General features: G+C 41.2%; 1 protein-coding gene across 1 annotated transcript in view; it reads left to right on the top strand.

Annotated features, from left to right (window-relative positions):
* Window positions 1-18,644, top strand: part of clybl (citrate lyase beta like) — a 66,129-nt gene that overhangs the window by 27,421 nt on the left and 20,064 nt on the right. Inside the window, exon 2 of the mRNA XM_028592232.1 lies at window positions 13,468-13,681. Coding sequence (XP_028448033.1) covers window positions 13,468-13,681 — 214 coding nt within the window. The remainder of the gene's footprint in view (window positions 1-13,467; window positions 13,682-18,644) is intronic.

The raw sequence follows: 18,644 nt of genomic DNA, 5'->3' as shown, positions 1-18,644 counted from the left end.
GCAAAAGGCATCCCTGTTGGTTAAAAGAATGAAACGTCTGTCATTACAACACTATAGGGAGCAGCTTTATTACTTAAAATTCCGTTCCAAAAGTTCTTACTGTTCAATAACGTATTGAACAGTAAGAACTTTTGGAACACGCAAATGATGGTTTAACTATATCTTTGTTTTGCTTAAGAGAAATTAGGTTGAAATAATTAACACCATGGAAGTAATTAAAGTCACTTCATATTTTCATTGTTTTGTGTTCATTTTATTATCCTCAAGGACAAACCAAACACCTGTAAAGACAAGAAAAGTGATCTATTCAAGATCAACAAAGTGCTCAGAAGTTTGTTGTTACATTTAGCCAACTCTGATATCATTCTGCCATCTTGTAGCTCACAAAATCGACAATTAGAGCAACGCTCCATGCGTTCGAAGAGGCAGAGTCGATCTCCAGCACTCGACCATGAATGAGTAATGCTCATCCCTTTTGTAAGAAATATCCATTCAGCTCTACTCGCCTTATTTTGAGATGTTTGACTTACAAAAAGAAGCATTTGTTGCAGTGCACTATCTTGAAGGCATTTGTTATTTATTGTCACTTTCTTGCAGTGCTTAAATACAGTACAATGGTACAAGTGTTAGAATCTTAAACTTAAAAGTAAATTTGACATTAAATAAGTGGGTTTTTTTAAAAGGTTTTGGCTACTGAAGCTGTTTTTTCACAAGTTTAAAACGGATGCAGTTGCAAAACCGATGCAGTTATCGTTTCAACCACTTGGGGGCACAGGCAACTTACAGGGAAGAGATATGAGGGTGTGTGTGTGTGTGTGTGTGTGTGTGTGTGTGTGTGTGTGTGTGTGTGTGTGTGTGTGTGTGTGTGTGTGTGTGTGTGTGTGTGTGTGTGTGTGTGTGTGTGTGTGTGTGTGTGTGTGTGTGTGTGTGTGTGTGTGTGTGTTTTGGGGGGACTTCATTAATTAAATGGAATATGATCCAAAAGTCTCTGTTCACTCGTGACACATCATGTACCACAAGAGAGGAAATAAGACAAATGACACAGATGTCCCCTTTTCTCTGTCCTGTTTTTCTCTGGTTGTTTCCCTCCAAATCCAAACGTCAGACAGACAGCGCCTTAGTATGTTTTGGTCTCCTGAGTGGATCTTTCCAGTACACCCATCTGTCAGACTTTTTTCTGAGGACCGAGGAGGGGTACGGGGGCGTGTTTGTGTCTGGGCCCGTGTGGGTGGATGGGTGGGGGCAAGAGATCAGACACAGTACATATCACATCGCAGGCCAAATATCCTAATAGTCTGATGTACCATCTGATCTACTGTCCCAGTCATATCCATATCCAGGGCTCATCCAGGCACACCCCAACCCAGATTGTCCCATCTAGTGCAAGTTAAAAGACCATTTTTAAGCTTGCCCATGCAACCATGTCTGCCCATTCCTTTCTCTCTATCTATCTATCTATCTATCTATCTATCTATCTATCTATCTATCTATCTATCTATCTATCTATCTATCTATCTATCTATCTATCAGACTTAATCAATGCATGTGCTTTAACCTTTACACCCCTTATTCTCAGCCACGTTTTCTTCCCTTACATTTTTCTTCCTCACAAGAGGAACCTTGACACCTGTGGAGTCAACCAGGCGTCGTCTCCTCTGCTTCAACTCTAAATTGTAGTTAAGTTGATTTATGCACAAGTGAAAGCGTCCTCAAATTGGTTTAGAAATGCTTTCCCATGACAGTCCTCTTTGGGGGTGTAACAGCAGTTGTTTTACCTTTTTTAAATAATTAGCCTAATGGAAGTTGGTTTGACATCCAGCAGCAACATTATCTTTTATGAAAATGTGAGGCGGTGCCATTTGTGAGCAGTGTTCTCACCTGCAGAACTAATACTGTTAATGCATTCATATCATGGAGGGTTATGTAACTGTGCTAGCTGAGATGGAAAGTGCAGCCACCTCGCCAGTCTTAATGCATTCAGGCTCCACTGTGTCAGATGGCCCCGGTGATCCAGGGGGCTCAAGATGGCAATGCTGTTTTACAGTCCGGACGTGTGTGTCAGTCTGTGCAAGCCAAAATATGTGTGTATTTGCGCTGCAGTGTTTGTTAGAATAGGCACGTATGAGTGTATCCATATGGTTCGGTGGTGACACATTTGAATCAATCTGGCAATGTGCCAAAGTGTGTGTGTGTGTGTGTGTGTGTGTGTGTGTGTGTGTGTGTGTGTGTGTGTGTGTGTGTGTGTGTGTGTGTGTGTGTGTGTGTGTGTGTGTGTGTATGTGTATGTGTATGTGTATGTGTGTGTGTGTGTGTGTGTGTGTGTGTGTGTTTGTGTGTGTAAGTACTGAACCCTGTGTATGGTCAATTGACTACATGGTCAAAGTCTGTATTAAGCAGCCATACATCAGCCGTGCATGCAGGACTCTTTGCTTTGCCATTGGTTGAGAGGCTGCTTAAAAGTAAACACTAATCAATCTCTTCCTCTCTTCCTCCCTCTGCTGCCATTACAGACAGACCGAGTGACATGAGTTGTGGAGAAAGCTCCCCACCTCTCCTCCGCCTCTTTTCTCCCATGCACTGTAATCCTGACACCGAAAACCGCCCCTCAGAGAACAAGTGTCAGCCTCAGAATAGAGCGTGTGTGAATAGTGCGTCGGCTGCCCCTTTTTTTTTTCCCCCTCTGGTTAGCATGTTAGAGAGTGCTAATGTTGATGGAGGTGACAATTAACTATACAATGATCACAGTGATGGCGCTTGTGCCACTGCCTTACAGCCTTGCTAAAGAGATAAGTGACTGATCTCAGCTCGACTGGGAGCGGGCAGATGACAGATAAGCACATAAGGGGACAGTTACTTTTGGTAACACAGTGTACGCTTGCCTACCAGATGTTCTGCAAGCTTTATGCTTCATATTTGACTTGCTATATCAGCAGCCTATTTAGATAGATAGATAGATAGATAGATAGATAGATAGAGTCTTTATTGTCCCATAGGGATAATCATTTCCACACATCTTCCTCTTCTTTCCATAGCACAGCACCACATATAGAACACATAAAACATAGAACACATATGCAAAAAAAAAATCACATTTATAGTTCTCGTTGAAGCTTTGGCCTTTAATAGAGGCCTTTTGTATGTTTTAGGATGATGACTGCACATCATATACGTACATAAGATTAATCTCTATGTTAAACGTTGCTCTTTGGAAAAGTTTTTAACTGTTAACCTAAGAAAGGGCAGAATTTCCATTTGAAGCAAGTCAGTGGGGGAAATACCATGAGTTGTGTTGAGAGTAAGGACTCTCCTTATTTGTGCCACGGACGGGTAAGCACACACAAGCGCACACATTCACTGCCGCTGCTGCTCCTGCCGCTGGCTTCTTTGCCAGGCACCCGTGGCTGACTCTGATAAAACAGGGGAATGTTTCGGAGACACAACCTGAGATATTGACCACCTCTCAGCCCCCACTGTCAGGTTGTGAAACAGCCCAAAAGATATTTGCATTAAATAAATGAGAATCTCTCTCACGTCCACTCCTGACACGGCCAAAGGTTTACTGTCGCAGATGCATGCTCCATCTGGCCCTGATCTCCTCATCTCCACTCTTTTAACTGTTCAGATACACCATCATACTTTCTGCTTGATTATGGATGATATTTGTTAGAGGCCTCAAATTATAATCGTTTAACTTTAGCATCTTGTGTTAAGTAGGCTATAGCAGGGCAAAGATTCCAATTTATTGGGATGAAGTACGTAGCATGATAAGTTAAAACAAGTCTGAGCTGTCATAGCATCCCCAAAGTGAGTCATACCTCTTTGTTTGTCCTGCTTTGGATTTCAGGGAATACAGGGTTGAAGGGGGGTCAAGTGGTCCTCTATCCTGAGCAAACATGGACATGGTGACAGCCGTTGGGACAACAAACCTCCACGAGAACCAGGCCGTGCTGCCAACATTCTCCCCGCCTCTCCACTACCAGCAAACTCCCCTCACCCCTCAGCCCAGGGCTGTGATCCTGCATTTCCGGCATAATGAAGCCATATAAGCCTGTTATTTGCTGCTTTATGGCTTGTTTTATGAAGGTGAGCTGACAAGCAGCTCCCAGAATGGTTCCTGTCACTTTAACAGACAGCATTACCAAGAGAAAAGGAGCACTGGGGAGGGAGGGGAGGGCAGGCTGGAGAATGGGCCAGAGCCTTTATGTTAGCCCTGCCAGGGCTTTGATGGGTAGAGGTCTGGCTGCAGGCTATCACTGGTACATTTTACGTCTTCCACCTTTTGTCAGGGGGACATTATTGACGTTTGACCTATGTTCTTATTCCCACCTCCTCTTCACTAATCAATTACCACATCGATCCATTAATCAGACAGGGTGATGGCCAGTGAAAGAGCCCGTGGGTATGTGTGAAGAATTGTGGGATAGGCCTCAGGCTATCGTGGAGGAGGGCCTTCACTTGTGGAGTGCGCTCTCTAGCATTTGGCTTACAACAAGTAACTTTAGAGGCATATGTGGGTTCTTTTTAATATGTTTTCTCCATATGCAGTGCATTTAATTCATATATGTATTTGTGTGAAAAGCATTTATGAATGTATGAAGCGGATTTCTTAAATTGCCATCTTTTCACACCAATTCATCTACTGCGTGCATAGAATGTCATGGATGCAATTTAAATTAATCCTAGCAATCTATTAAAAGTATCACACACACACACACACACACACACACACACACACACACACACACACACATATGCTTCCTCCATATTGAAGTCAACAGGGTGAAAATCGGCAGGAGGTGTTTTCATTAACAAAGTGTTATTTAGTATGACTTTTGAAACATTGGCACAAATATCCAGCCATTACACTGACCACTCACTGGAAACAAAGATGCTTTTTGAATGAGAGCAAACATGTTTTTGTCCATCTGACTGTTTCCATGGAGGTTAGGCAGTAGCATAATTGTGTTTAGGGCACAAACAGAAACAGATCAGACACACAGACAGTCAACAGATCAAAACGGAAGCTGCGGGAGCGGAACCCACTACGCTTTGATTTGGTTTGGTTTCGGTTTGGTGTGTACAGACTAAAGCCATCACCCCAGTCCGTCTCTGCCCATGCCAAGTTGCATGCCAAAACGGGGAAAGATTTGGGAAAGAAAGTTAAAGAGAGAAAAACTGTAGGCTGTTATAGTCCACCCCCCTCAGACTGACCAGGGTCCAGCCGACAGTCACCCAGCTCTTGTGGGTTTAGTGAATTGAGAAGACACTTCTTGTGTGGATTTTTCAATTCTTCAACATGTCATTTGGCCGGGAGTGCTATTGTCCCCTGCCCCTTTTCTCCCTGCTCCTTCTGCTGAGACGAGTCGTGTCATCCCCTCGTGATCAGCACTTTTGTTGCCTTTGTTTTTGGCCCTACCTCAGAAGTCCATCTTGTCTTTTATGTCCCTGCCTTTCATGCATAAGGGAACAGTTGTGGCCTGTTGTGGGGCTGTTCCACTGCATTTCCACCAGTGGGGCTTCCTTTCATTCTCTTCAAAGTACTACAATGGGGCTCTGAAGGCCTGAATGGCCAATGCGGAGTGCACAATCCTACAGAGCCCGCTCATTTTGTTTTGCCAGAGTCAATAAAAATGCTAAGTTAAAAGCTAACCCCCTTATGCCCTCCTCAAATGGAGCGACTTGTTTGACCTCCCCTCTCAATTAACTTTTAATGATAAATTCATTGATTTTTTTTTTTTTTTTTTTTTTTTACGGTCATCGTAAGTATATTATTCTGCACACATTTAATATTGCATTTTAATATTTATTTATTTCAAATTAATTAAGCCCTTACAGTATGGGCTACACAATAATCAACGCTGACTTGAATGGATTTACTGAGTTGTTTATGGCACACAGAAAGGCAGAAAGAGATAGCTGGACAGACACCACGAAGACTGTCATCATGACCAGCTTGTATCTCTTGCAAAATTATAGCTCTTGTTTCTTTTACATTCAGATTTTCCCCTGTCCTGAGACCCAGATAAAGACCTCACCATTCTTCTGTAGGAGTGGGATTTAACTAGTTCTACGTTGAGGGATGAGAAAAGAAGAAAAAAGTCTGCAGTCGTCTTTAGGCATTACGGCCGAGGCCTTGCATAAAAGCATTGTGTGCCGATTTGTGAGCTGGGAGAAAGCCAGGGACTTTGAGAAGGATTACAGGTAGGCAGACATTGGCTGCTGAAGATAACCGCCATGACTTCATCCTCATTGTGTAGATTAAGGCATAAAACCCAAACTAATGAGACCGGAAAGGGGGAGAAGACATGGATGGGAGGAGGTGTAAGGGGTATTGTTGATGGTGAGGGGCATAATTGTCACTGGAATTAGCTTTTTAAAGCGAGAAGAGGAAGATGTTGGTCCAAAGGTGATATAATCTGAGAAAGTGAGATAAAAAAATGGATGGCCTAATCTCTGCGCCAAAATGAAATGCTAAATTAGTTAAATGCAAAGACTTAAATTAGAGTGGGTTGCCTAAATCATGATCTCTTCTGCTTGTAGGAGCATGGCATTGCATTTTTATGTTGCTTTCTCAACTGCTCAGAGCAAATTTCTGGTGTTGGTTCTTTAAATCAATTGTTTGTTTGGTAGCATAATACTCCAGTAACTGTACTGGAGTATTATGCTACCAAACGAACCAATTCATGTTAGTAAATTCAGTAAGATTTTGTCCAAGAAACTACCCAGTAAACTCTGCAGCCCCTATCTAATTTGGAGGGGGACGGATTGCTCATCCCGAGCTCCAACTTGCTGGAGGGCAAGCAAAGAAAGCAGGGGGCAGAGAAGGGAAAAAGTAGAACAAAAGTGTTTGATTCTTTCCTTTCCCTGTCTTGGGTGTCTCTGGTTAATTTTTTTAGCATTTCTCTGCCATCCAATTGTGTCCTCAGACCTGAGGCACTGTGGGGAAAAAAAAACCTATACACATACAGTATCATGCTGAGAGCAGGGCCGCATTTGGGGAATATTTATTTTTCATTCTAAAAAAACAAAAGTGTCAGACAGGCAGGACATGAAGCTAGGTAAATATTGATGACTTTTTGACCATTTTATTTCCCACCCGCAGACATTCTTCTGCAGACACAGAGCCTGTTTATGCTTCAAGAACATCGATTTCCTCCCTATTCTTTATTCATCTTTATTTTCACCAAATTTAATCTGGAAACATAAGCACCACAGACCCCAAAATGTAGTTTGCATATTAAGAAGTAGCTGATTATTGTGGGGTAGAAACACAGATCTTTAATTTTGTGCATTTTAGACACAGCTTCTGCCCGCACCACCATGCTGGAGATAATTGTGGAAATCTACATATTGAGAGGGAGGCTGTCGTCAGGGTCTGTTTTGGAGTGGGCCTCTTGTTATCTGCTATAATTCATGTGGTAGGATGAATATTACTACCTGAATTAGGCTATTATGCTGCCAGGTGGAGGCCAGTAAGTTACACGAAATAGTGATTATCATGTAATGATAATGAAGCAATTACTACAGGCTATTCATAATACAATATTGACTACCAGACTGCTATCAGCAGTGTCTAGATATTATGACATAGATCTTAAGTCAAGTTGAATATTTATTAAGATTGAATATACTCTTCCTTCCTATTTCTATTAGACAGAATGTGGTACACTGCAGCTGAAGAGGTCTAGTCTTTGGCATTTAGTTAGTTATACGATTTATTATTCACGCTCAGACAAGTGCCCAGCCCATGTGGACTTACTGCGTAGGACACCACAATTACCACTGCAATATTGAAACATTTGTCAGACAATAACATTACTTCTTATATATGATGTTACATTGCAAACAAGAACTTTGTCAACATAAAATCCATCACAAAAAGACTCCCTCTCTAAAGTGACTCAGAGTTGATATTGTGCTAAAAACTCTAGCCCTTAAATCATCATAATGTGCAATAACACATGAAATGGACATCTTCAGTCTCACCTAAATCATATAGCAAACAAAGCCTTTTTTCTTCAGGGAGATCATTAAACTTTCTCTTACTAATGTCAATACATCTTTAACTATACATACTACCTATCTTTTCATTTTGGTTAAATTCTGATTCACATAAGACTCTGTAATGTACTTGTTAGATGGAACAATTTTATTATAATGTCCGCTGACTTCCTCCTTTACTTCCGACCAACAAGAGTCATATTTCTAAGGCTGCTAGAGGGCTTTATTACTTGAACGTAAACAATCGTTGTGCTTGGGTATTTGCTGAAATGACTGATACTTACAAAAATCCAAGTTAAAGGTCTCGCTGGTGAGCCGCTGTTGAGACACATTCACAAGTATTTTTCAAAATCCGGATTGTCTCATTTGCATGTTTAATGTTAGGTTTCCATCCCATACCACCACTGATAGCAAAAGCTGGTGTAAACTTAGCATGTGTATAGAATCATGTTTATCTGAGAAATCCCAGGTCCTTGCATAGTTTGCCATTTCTTAATGACATGCCTTAAGAAATATTATTGCCCCTGTCCGGATTACATGGCAGGGGATTTCAGAGATAAGGAGATGAAATAGGAAAACAGGAGCTGAATATGTGTACATCATCAGTGTCATAGTTGTGTGAGAGTGGTGAAGATAAGATGTGTAGTTGAAGGGTATGTGGTCTAAGGTGGATTTATTGTAGTTAGGCACTACAGAGAGGCGTACAGTGGGTGTCAGATCATCAGAGGCTATCCTGTTGGATTGAAGATCAGTTGATCTATTGTTCTATACCAGTGAACTGCTTTGTCCGTGTTACACTCCAAGTTACGGTGTTGGAGGAAGACCGACATCAAGCTGCATGTAAAAAAGCTGCTCACCCAGCATTGAAAAGTACAACTTTAGAGAAAAATAAGCTTGAATGTTTATACGAACAGTGTTGGCTGTTGATAATACTTCCTTATTAGACAGTAGGTTCAAATATGACATACTGTACTGTTGAGTCTGCAAGACTAATATCGTGCCTCAGGCTACATTTACATTGCTACGTTTTGGTTTAAAAACTAATATCTTTTACTACGTTTACACCTCACATTCACACTGCTCTGGCGTTTCAGAGCCTCTACACCAGAGAAATTTGAAAACACTCAACGGTCTCAACGGCCACAGACGGAGACCTTTGGCAACACCAACACTGACGCCAATGTTTCGCTGCCTGATTGGGTCTTATCGGTCATGAAGTCTTGTTCCGTTAGACTAAGCTACTAAAGTTACTATGGCAACTAACCGCAATGGGCAGAGTGCATGCTGCCTCCTCTTTACCCTGGCATGCACGTGCCCATTATACGAGAATGTTCGTGAGATATGCGGTTTGGGCGTGTTAGTTTATACGGAGATTAGTTTTTCTACTGGAGCTAAACACACTGTGTGCACGGAGATCGCTTTTGGCTCAAAAGTCCGCTTAAAAACCAAAACGTAGCAATGTAAATGTAGCCTAACATAGAGCTCACCACCCTCTTACCACATTCCGCCCCCCTGTCCTCCCCTCATCCTCCCTCTTTAATGCCATTGAGCCTGGGTCTACTGCTGCCTCTCTGCTAATGAGAACCAGTCCCATCCAGCACCATATAAACCCACTAACACACACACACACACCTCTGATCTCAGACCAGTAAACATAGTCACTGTGGCCAGGTCCCACCTCTTTACAGCTGCTAATTTAGCCACACAGCCCTGTGTTATCATAACCTTTCATGTAAAAAAAAGAAAGGGAAAGAGGGAAGAGGAAAAGAAATTGGTAACGTACGTGCATATGGCACTTTGGGGACTGTTAAATATATAGAACACAAGTATATAGTGATCTAATAATGGGAAAATGTCCACCAGATGTGGGATGGTGTAAATAAAAAATCCAGATTGTAGTGAAGTGATATGTGTATTTGATGATGGTGCCTAGATCCCCCATTGGTTCCAGCTCTGCTCAAATCTATCGGTGATGTTTATCACTGACTACTTATGAACGGCTCCTTTTGGTTTTTAGGAAAAATTTCAATGTTTAATATTTGCCACCACTCCTGCCATTTATATCTAGTATTTGCCAAATCATACTGCTAAAACAAGTTAAAAGTAAATCAATTAGGCTAAATGTACGAAAGAAGATTGCAAATAAACTGCTCATTGATGTGGTCACATTTGTGTTGTGTTGACCATACATATACACCTTAATGCTTTTTTAAAAGCTTGGTGATTGTCCCAAGAGATTGTGAGTCAAAATAAGGTGTAGAGGTGATGAAACATATTCCCATCATTCTAACTGTACAAACAAACTCTCAATTGATTTAGGTGTACACTACCTACCATATTAATAGTTTACTTACTTTGTTTTCTGTCCACATAATCTTGGTGACAACTGGGGACAGAAAAAGATTTAAGGTTTCTCATTTTTCCTAGTCTTCGCAACTGTGGAACTCAGAAATATGTGGCTTTATGACATCATTGTGGACCCAAGGTGAAAAAATAATTCCAGTGGAGAATTTGATTTGGCAAACGGAGGTATGATTAACAATAGGAAAGACATGCTTTGCAAAAATGGATAGGAAATGTGGGCTCTGCACAGAAAGTTAAAAATGTTGACACACTGGGAAAAAAGAACCAATCTCTTTACAAAGAAATCACAGCTCAACAGCAGTTTCCAGTTCATCAGAGCAGTATGCATCACTGAGGCCTCAACACTGGTAATTACAAAGCCTACACTCTGATGGAACTGGTTCCTTTTAATAGATGGTGCTTTATAGAATTTCACTCTCTTGTTTCATGTAAGTTCAGCTGCTACATCGGCTTTTCTTTTAAAAACATGAAATTATTATAATCTATTTACTGGGGTCAAAATAGGAAACCAAAACACCACAATGTATCGTTATATCATGTATCTGTAATGTAGGGCTGAAACAATTAGTAATAGTATTAATTGATTATTGATCAATTCAAATAAAATAAAAATAATTGGAAACTGTTTTGATAATCATTTTAGCCATTTTTCAAATAAAGATTCTCTGTTTCCAGCATCTCACATGTGACAATTTTCTGCTGTTTTTGGTTAGTAAGTTCATTATCTTTGGGTTATGGACTGTTTATTGGACAAAAGAAGACATTTGATGACATCACCTTGAGGTCCTGGAAAGTACACCACACATTTTTATTTATTTTTTTTATACTATATTCTAACCTGATAGTTGCAGTCCAACTCTGCTACATCCTGTTGGCATGCTTGCATATCATCTCCTCAGATGTTTAAAATGTGTTTAAGGAGAATTTAACATAGTTTTTGTTACTTTTGCATGTTGCATGCACTTAGTTGCCAGTTTACTGTAAAATGAGACCTCCTGCGAGCTATGAAAGAGCAGAAAGAGGTAGTGCAGTGAAATTAAGGGGAAAAAATGCTGATTTTGGTCTTTATTATTGACCTCTGCTTCTGGTGTCTTGTCTCTAGCCAACATCAAGGCACCTCCACTCCCTTTCCCCATTCTCAGTTTTCTTTCTTCATAATGAAACCTACTCTTAAATTACAGCCACTATCTTTTTGTAATTCACTTATATTATAATATATTTGCCTTTGAAGTGGGCACTTAATATGGCTTTTTAACATTTCCCCCTGAGCTGTTTGCACAGAATAGACTGATTTCATTTAGGTCGCAACCCTACCACTCACAACTCCCACCTCCATCCTCACTATTTTCCTTTCTAATTCTGCAGTTTGCTTTTTTCCCTCTGTTCCCTATCAATTTGGGCACTGTAGCTTTTCATCCCTGAAATAACTGAGCTCTACCTTTTTCTTACTGCTTACTTACGGCCTACAATTTGCCCAGTGGTGTGCCAGTCTTTCCTCCAACCTTTTCCATATTTTCTCCCTAAGCCTTTGGCGAGAACTGTTCCCAGTCTAAATAGACTCTATGTACCTGGAAGCACTAAAATGCTGGAAGCAACCTGAATTGGGTTTTAAACTGTCTGCTACAACCGCAACTTCTCAGTGCAGATTAGGACTGATTGGGACTGGAGGGCATGCGGAAGCGTAGTTGACTGGATTAAGTGTCTATTGAAGTGACTTTTACTCCTTTTTAGAGAACAAAAGGCAAGAAAAGAGAATAATTCAGCCCCCTTTTTCAACAGAAGGAATACCCCCCTCTTCCTCTTTTTCTCTTGTCTTCTTTTGGCAAAGACACTAATTACAAATATGATCCCTAGAAGGGCTTCTGATACCCATCGAGATTTAGTGGTGGGAGAAGCTGTTTCTTGCTGTAATTAGATGCATCTGATCTAAACATTTAACTATTCATTAGGGCCAGTAGTCTCAGAGGCCAGATTGACAGAACAAATAATTAAGACGTGTGTGTACAATGATTGTGATTTTTGGTGCACACAGTTGTGTGGGTGTGTGTCTATGTCAACAACTGGTCAACCTGGCATTTCATTGTGTGGCAATCCAAGAATATTTGTATTTTTATGTTGTTGGGCTGGAAAACATGAATAACTTGATGCACGTTTTCGCCCTCAGTTTGCTGCAGCACACAGTCGTATACTCATGCTGCTTAGAAAATAAATGCTTCTAAAAATAGAAGCATACATTACATGTCATTTAGCTGACGCTTTTATCCAAAGCGACTTACAATTGCTATATATATGTCAGAGGTCGCAAGCCTCTGGAGCAACTAGGGGTTAAGTGTCTTGCTCAGGGGCACATTGGTTGATGTATCACAGTGGGATTTGAACCCTGGTCTCCTGCACCAAAGGCATGTGTCAAATCCACTGCGCCATCACCTCCCACAACAATATGATTGGCATTACAAATGTTTAATTATTTGAATTATGTCTATCCATTTTATCAGTGTCACTTATAGAGCAGAATCATCTATAGTAGGTTTTGCACCAGTAGTAGTAGTAATGTAGGTACGGGATTTGGCCTTTTTAAAACTACAATAACACAGCTACTCTGTGTTATTTCCATGACTCAGCTCAAACCACTGCTAACACCCCTACTCATTCACTTCCTGCCCTCCCTAGATATTTAGCAGTGTGGCAACATTAGCATATGAGTAGCAGTGTTTGGGTGAGTTTGTTCTCAACAAAGGGTGCCAAAGCACAGGTCAACGTCTCTCATCCACTTCAATGGACAGCTGAAGGGCAAACGGAACTCCCAAAATGAAAGGTTTCCAAACTTTCGTTGTAGTCTGGAGGAAGGAAGAGGCCTACTTCTGGATCCTCGCGTATTATATAAACCCTGTAGATATTATGAAGATGAATGCAGCAACAACCTTTAATTATTCATTGAACTTAGCCCTGTATTGATACTGTGTGTTCTCATGAGTAATGTATGCACCAAAGACGTGTATTTGTGCATACTGAGTGTTGTGTATATTTATGAAATGTACACAAACTCATGTATATGTCTGTGTGCCACCCTGTGCTTATGTATGTTTATATTTGTGTTGACAGGGAGAGCGGTTGGCTCCTGCCCGCGGCCTGGCAGTTGTATACCAAAGCATGGCGTTATCACCATCACTCGGCAGGCCCCTCGCTGCGCTACATACCCCGCAGGGCGGTTCTCTACTGCCCTGGCAATGATGTGCGAAAATTGAGGAAACTAGCCACGCTGGATGTCGACTGTGCGGTCTTGGACTGTGAGGATGGTGTGGCCCTCAGTAAAAAGGTACACAGATGCACATGTTTAATAGAAATGCAGCTTTGTATGTTTTTTAGGAGGGAGCACACAAATCCATGCGCAGTTGTGTGATCCTGGCTGATTTTAATTCCATATCCCTCCTTCAGACAGGTGCTTGGTCTTAATCACTGAAAGGCAAACTACCTAAGTGAGATGTTTAAAGCAAGCACATTTCACCCTATTATGATGGTATAAAGGCAGTGGTGGCCCCCTATCAGAGTCCTTTTAAAACAAGGTGACCATGTCCCACTGGGTGAACAGTGGGAAAGCACCAGATGCAGCAGGTTAAAAGCATTCTCCCCCTGCCCACACAGCCTCCTCATTGGCCCTGCTGAACTGCCCATGAAATTGTGATTGGAGAGTGGGATAAAGAAGAGGCCCGGGTAAAAAGTTAACTAACAAAGGTTTTTAAGTCATGATAATAAAGATGATTGATATGGCTGGAGGCTGTTCCTGTAGTAGACAAAGACAATAAGATGATGGCCTGTGTGACTGACAGGCTAAAACTGTGACCCTATGATGGAGTTGGTGGATGTCAGAGCTTCTGTCTTTATTATGTGTTAGAGGGGAAATGTGGAAAGGAATGCAGCACTGAAGCAGCCATTCAGGCTTGAGGAGAATGTAGATGGTGGATGTCAGCCTGTCAGCATGTGACAGGTCAATGTCTCTATCTTATTTCAACAAAAGTATCCTGCTCCAACCCACTGATTTTGTTTACCAACCCACTTATTTCACATACAACATAAGACATTACTTTTTAGTAAAGTTTAAAGTGTGCAGAAAAAAATTGACAATTGTGAATTTTGAATATGATGTGATTCATTTTGTTCTCTCCTTTTCAAAGGCATTTCCTCTGTTAGGAATAAGCTGGTGGGTTGTACTTGTACAGGAGGCCCTGTTAACATTCTGTTAAAAATAAAGGAGAAAATTACATTAGCTACAGCGCAGTTCTATTTCCCTAAAATATCATGTCCTGTCCCTCATCAGGCTTACCTCTCTGTTTTCCACTAGTAGCACTCCAACAATACCAACAATACATTCTGGAAAATAGTATTGTACCTCAATAGTTCCCTGCTTATTAATCCCATTTCTTTCTCATTCTTTAATCTGGCTACATCAGCACTTTACAGTACAAGCAAAAACGTTTTTTTGACACCATAGGTCCATGTTAGCTTTAAAAGGCAGACACAGCGTGCAACAATGCTGTAACCTATTATGTGTTTCGTAGGTCGTACTGTGTAATATAAAAATGAGTTATTTACTCAATAACATAATGTACCTTTCCTACTGGCACCCTTTCTTCACTTCCCACACTCTCAGCTTCTTTCTCCACTGTGGCAATTGGAAATCCATGGGGTTGTTGTGTAGTTATTCCTTCCCTGAAGACATGTTTATTTTTTTAACTTTTGAATGAACTGTGCTTCTAGTTTGTGTGTGTGGCAGAAATACTGCTAAGATTTGTTTTGGATATTCATTATAATGTTTTGAAATTAATTTTTTTTTTTTTTTTTTTTTACTTTTTCAATGTTTTGAAAATTCTATTTTCTAAAAACTCTTGTCTTCTTTATAACATACACAGGGGGATATTTACCAAGGAAGGTGTTGAACAGTCAAAATGCATTTGTCCAAATCTACTAAAAGCCTGCACTGAGGAAGTATGTGTTTGAAGTTATGCAATATATTTTATGGTGTTCCTGTTGAGTCTAGCGCCACCCAGGATTGTTGCGATTGTTTTAAAGAAATACAAACAAGCCCGAGCCCAACCTGACGCACAAGATGGTTTGTTACACCGAACCACCTGAATAGCTGTCATTGGAAACTGTTTGGAAAAGGGCAGGCAAAGGGCAAAATACCTGGCAAGTGATTGGATGAACCATCTGTCTGTCAAACTCTTTGCGAAAACACCGTTCTTTGCTCTTCTTTCAATAAAGAAATACTCTCCAGTTCTGATATAAATTATGCTATTGCAGCATCTGGGCTAACCGCTTTAGGAGCCGCCATTGTTGTTTTGAACGTTGCCTCTTTGTGTTGTCACACCTGAACCACTGCCGTCGCTGCCAGTTGCTCCTCACACGATGCTGATTGTTCCGGACCACGGTGTTTCGGACACAAACTCATTACTTAAAGCCTGACAAGATGGATTTTTGGGTGATATGTGATTATCGCGTGATCTCATGATATCGCGAGAATCCAGATGCCGTGCAACTTAAGCACTGCCATGCATCCCTAAGCACTTGTGACGTAGATCTCTAAAAACTTTTAAAGTGTTAATTTTCAATGATTGCAGTTTCATATTTTGATGACATCTGGCTCATGTTACATTTGAGTTTTAAAAACTTATTGTAAGTGGTGTTGGACCAAAGCAACTGCTAAATAAATGTAATGTAAAGATCTTACATTGCTGCACTTCATGCAAATCATATGCACATGTTGCTGGACACTTTGCATCTGCTTGTCAGTAAATACCCAGCTGAATTGAAAAATTGCACTGACACAAAATGTAGAGCCCTTGACGGTAATTTAAAAATATTACCCCTAACCTGACCTCCTAGTATGCCAGATTAAGATCTGTTCTGGGACCAACTGAATCAAAGAACGGGAGCAAAGCAGAGACTGAGCTTGTTAAATGCCATCCTGAACCACTGTTTTGATAAAGGCAACAATGGCTTAGGTGAAATGCGAGGTTAGTTACCGGGTGCATGGATGGGCCTCAAATGGGGCTACTGCCCACAACCATCCTCCTATTATTTGTTCATTAATGTATTCTTTTCATTATCTGTGACATTCACCTTAAAACAGGGAAGGATATTCATGACAAAAAGGTACGCCATGAAGGTCAGTCCACCCCCTCCCCTTGAAAATTGAAATCCGGCAGCACCCGCTTTAATTGCCTGCCGCTTTGACTCCAAAAATGTCTGCGTTCCATCTTGGCAGTAATGCTGGCTGCTTACGAGGCAGGGAGATGAGAAAAGGAGTAAAGGGTAGGAGCCACCCAGAGCTTGCTAACTGTCACCACAGACCCAGAGGGGAGAGAAAGAGGAGGAGAGAGAGAGAGAGGGGAGGAAAGACAAGGCTGACTGCTCTAACACTCTTACACATATCATCATATCTGTATGATCAGTGGGGTGGAGGGAGAGGGAGGGCAGGTTGAAACCCCGGAGCGGAACTGACGGCTACACCTGTCCTCTCTCCTCCTCTCTCCCTCGCTGTCTTGTTCTTTCATTGTCCCTCTCTCTCGCTCATCTTCCCTCGCCAGGGTCCTCAGGGTTAAGATTGTTTATCTCTCTCTCTCATGTTCTCTCTCTGTCTCTTAGTGCCCTATGGTCCAGTATTCCTCCTGGTGTTTCTCCCTCTCTCCCTCTCTTTTCCCCACATGGGTCCCTCCATCTTCCCTGACTCCCCCCTGCCTCCCTGCCGTAGAGATTCTCCCCTAATCCCTGGAAGTTTGGAACTAATGAACTAACTGCTGAGCCGCTGCCACGGAGCTTGGTCCCAAACTATACTGTACTTCACACTCGATTTCCTCTCCAGATGGCATGGTGGCACGGCCGACACAACGGGGAGCACCTCTTGCACACCAGCACGCCCCTGCAAATACACAAGACATGCGGAACACAAACATGCACACACAGGCAAGTGTGCACATATAGACACACATGGACAGACATTCACACACAAATGCACATGCACGCAAGCACATACACGTATTGTTGCGGTCTGCAGCTCACTGTAAATCAGTCAAGTATGACCAGTCTCCTGCATTCACTATCAGAACATTAAAGAAGCAGGACCATTTGTTAGTGCTTAAAATTAGTTAGTAAAAAATAGTTAAAATAGTTTTCCCATGTGGAAGCCAGAAACCCATCACTCACTGGATTTTACAGTTTTAGGAGTACATGGATGTGATAACCGAGATTGGAGTTGTTAATTGTATAATTCCTTTCATTAATAAAAAGTTGTATAACTGCTGCCTGTAACAATAGGCGCTTTATACTGCATGACATGAAAGCTAGTGAAAGTACGAATAATTATTACCAATAATCTTCCCTGTCGGACATGAAGGGGCAACCTGCAGTCCTATGCAGCAATTTGAGCAATTAGTTAGGTAAATCAACACCTCTTTGTGACAATCTCGACAAAGAATAACAACCTTCAAAAAGGTAGCATTTATTGTAGGTCTGTTGTATTATAAGGTACAGGTGTCATGTACCCCTTGTAGTTAACATTAACTTTAACTTATGCAAGAAAAGGTGATTATGGGCCAAGATTGCATCTGGTCTATTGAGTCGACAATTTCACATTGTCAAAATTACAACAGTAAAGTGAAAGGTTTGTGTGTGGAAAATCATATTTACTTGTCATTTGGAATATTTCCAATTCTTCTACTAAAAGGCGTTCTCTGTTTTTACTTTTGGCTTTGAGTTCTTTCATTAGCGACTGAGAAACTGATGGTTACTTGTGGTAGTGGTTCTTTCATAAAGTTGTTAACCTTGACTGTTTAACCTTATGTGCAGGTGGATGTGCACACTGATAAAAACTTTTTTTTCCCATCAATTTCATTCCCTTTTTTTGGTCATTCTCCTGTCTGGAGATGGGCGTTTGTAGTTACAGTGAGGGCAGCTGTGGGAAGAGTAGATGGTACATTGTAGAGTGGGTGACAATATTACCTTTATTAACTTTAATATTAACTTTTTCTGGCTGTAGCGCAGTCAATCTATGAGCTATGGTCTATGCATGAACTGTGTCTGACACCAGAGATTTTCAACTTAACATAAATTATGCAGCCAACTGTCAACTGATATATGACCTCAGTTCAATGCTCACTGTGTTATTCCAGAGGACACTGAAAGATCTCTCCGTTTAAGTGGATTCAAATGACTAAACTCTTGACAGAAAGAGCTCCTGGGAAATAATGTTAGCCAGTTGAATTATGAATACTGAACATTTGTAT

The sequence above is a fragment of the Perca flavescens genome, chromosome 11, assembly GCF_004354835.1.
Source record: "Perca flavescens isolate YP-PL-M2 chromosome 11, PFLA_1.0, whole genome shotgun sequence".
Lineage (NCBI taxonomy): Eukaryota > Metazoa > Chordata > Actinopteri > Perciformes > Percidae > Perca > Perca flavescens.
Note: the sequence above shows the minus strand (reverse complement) of the source record. Positions and strands in the feature narration are given on the sequence as shown.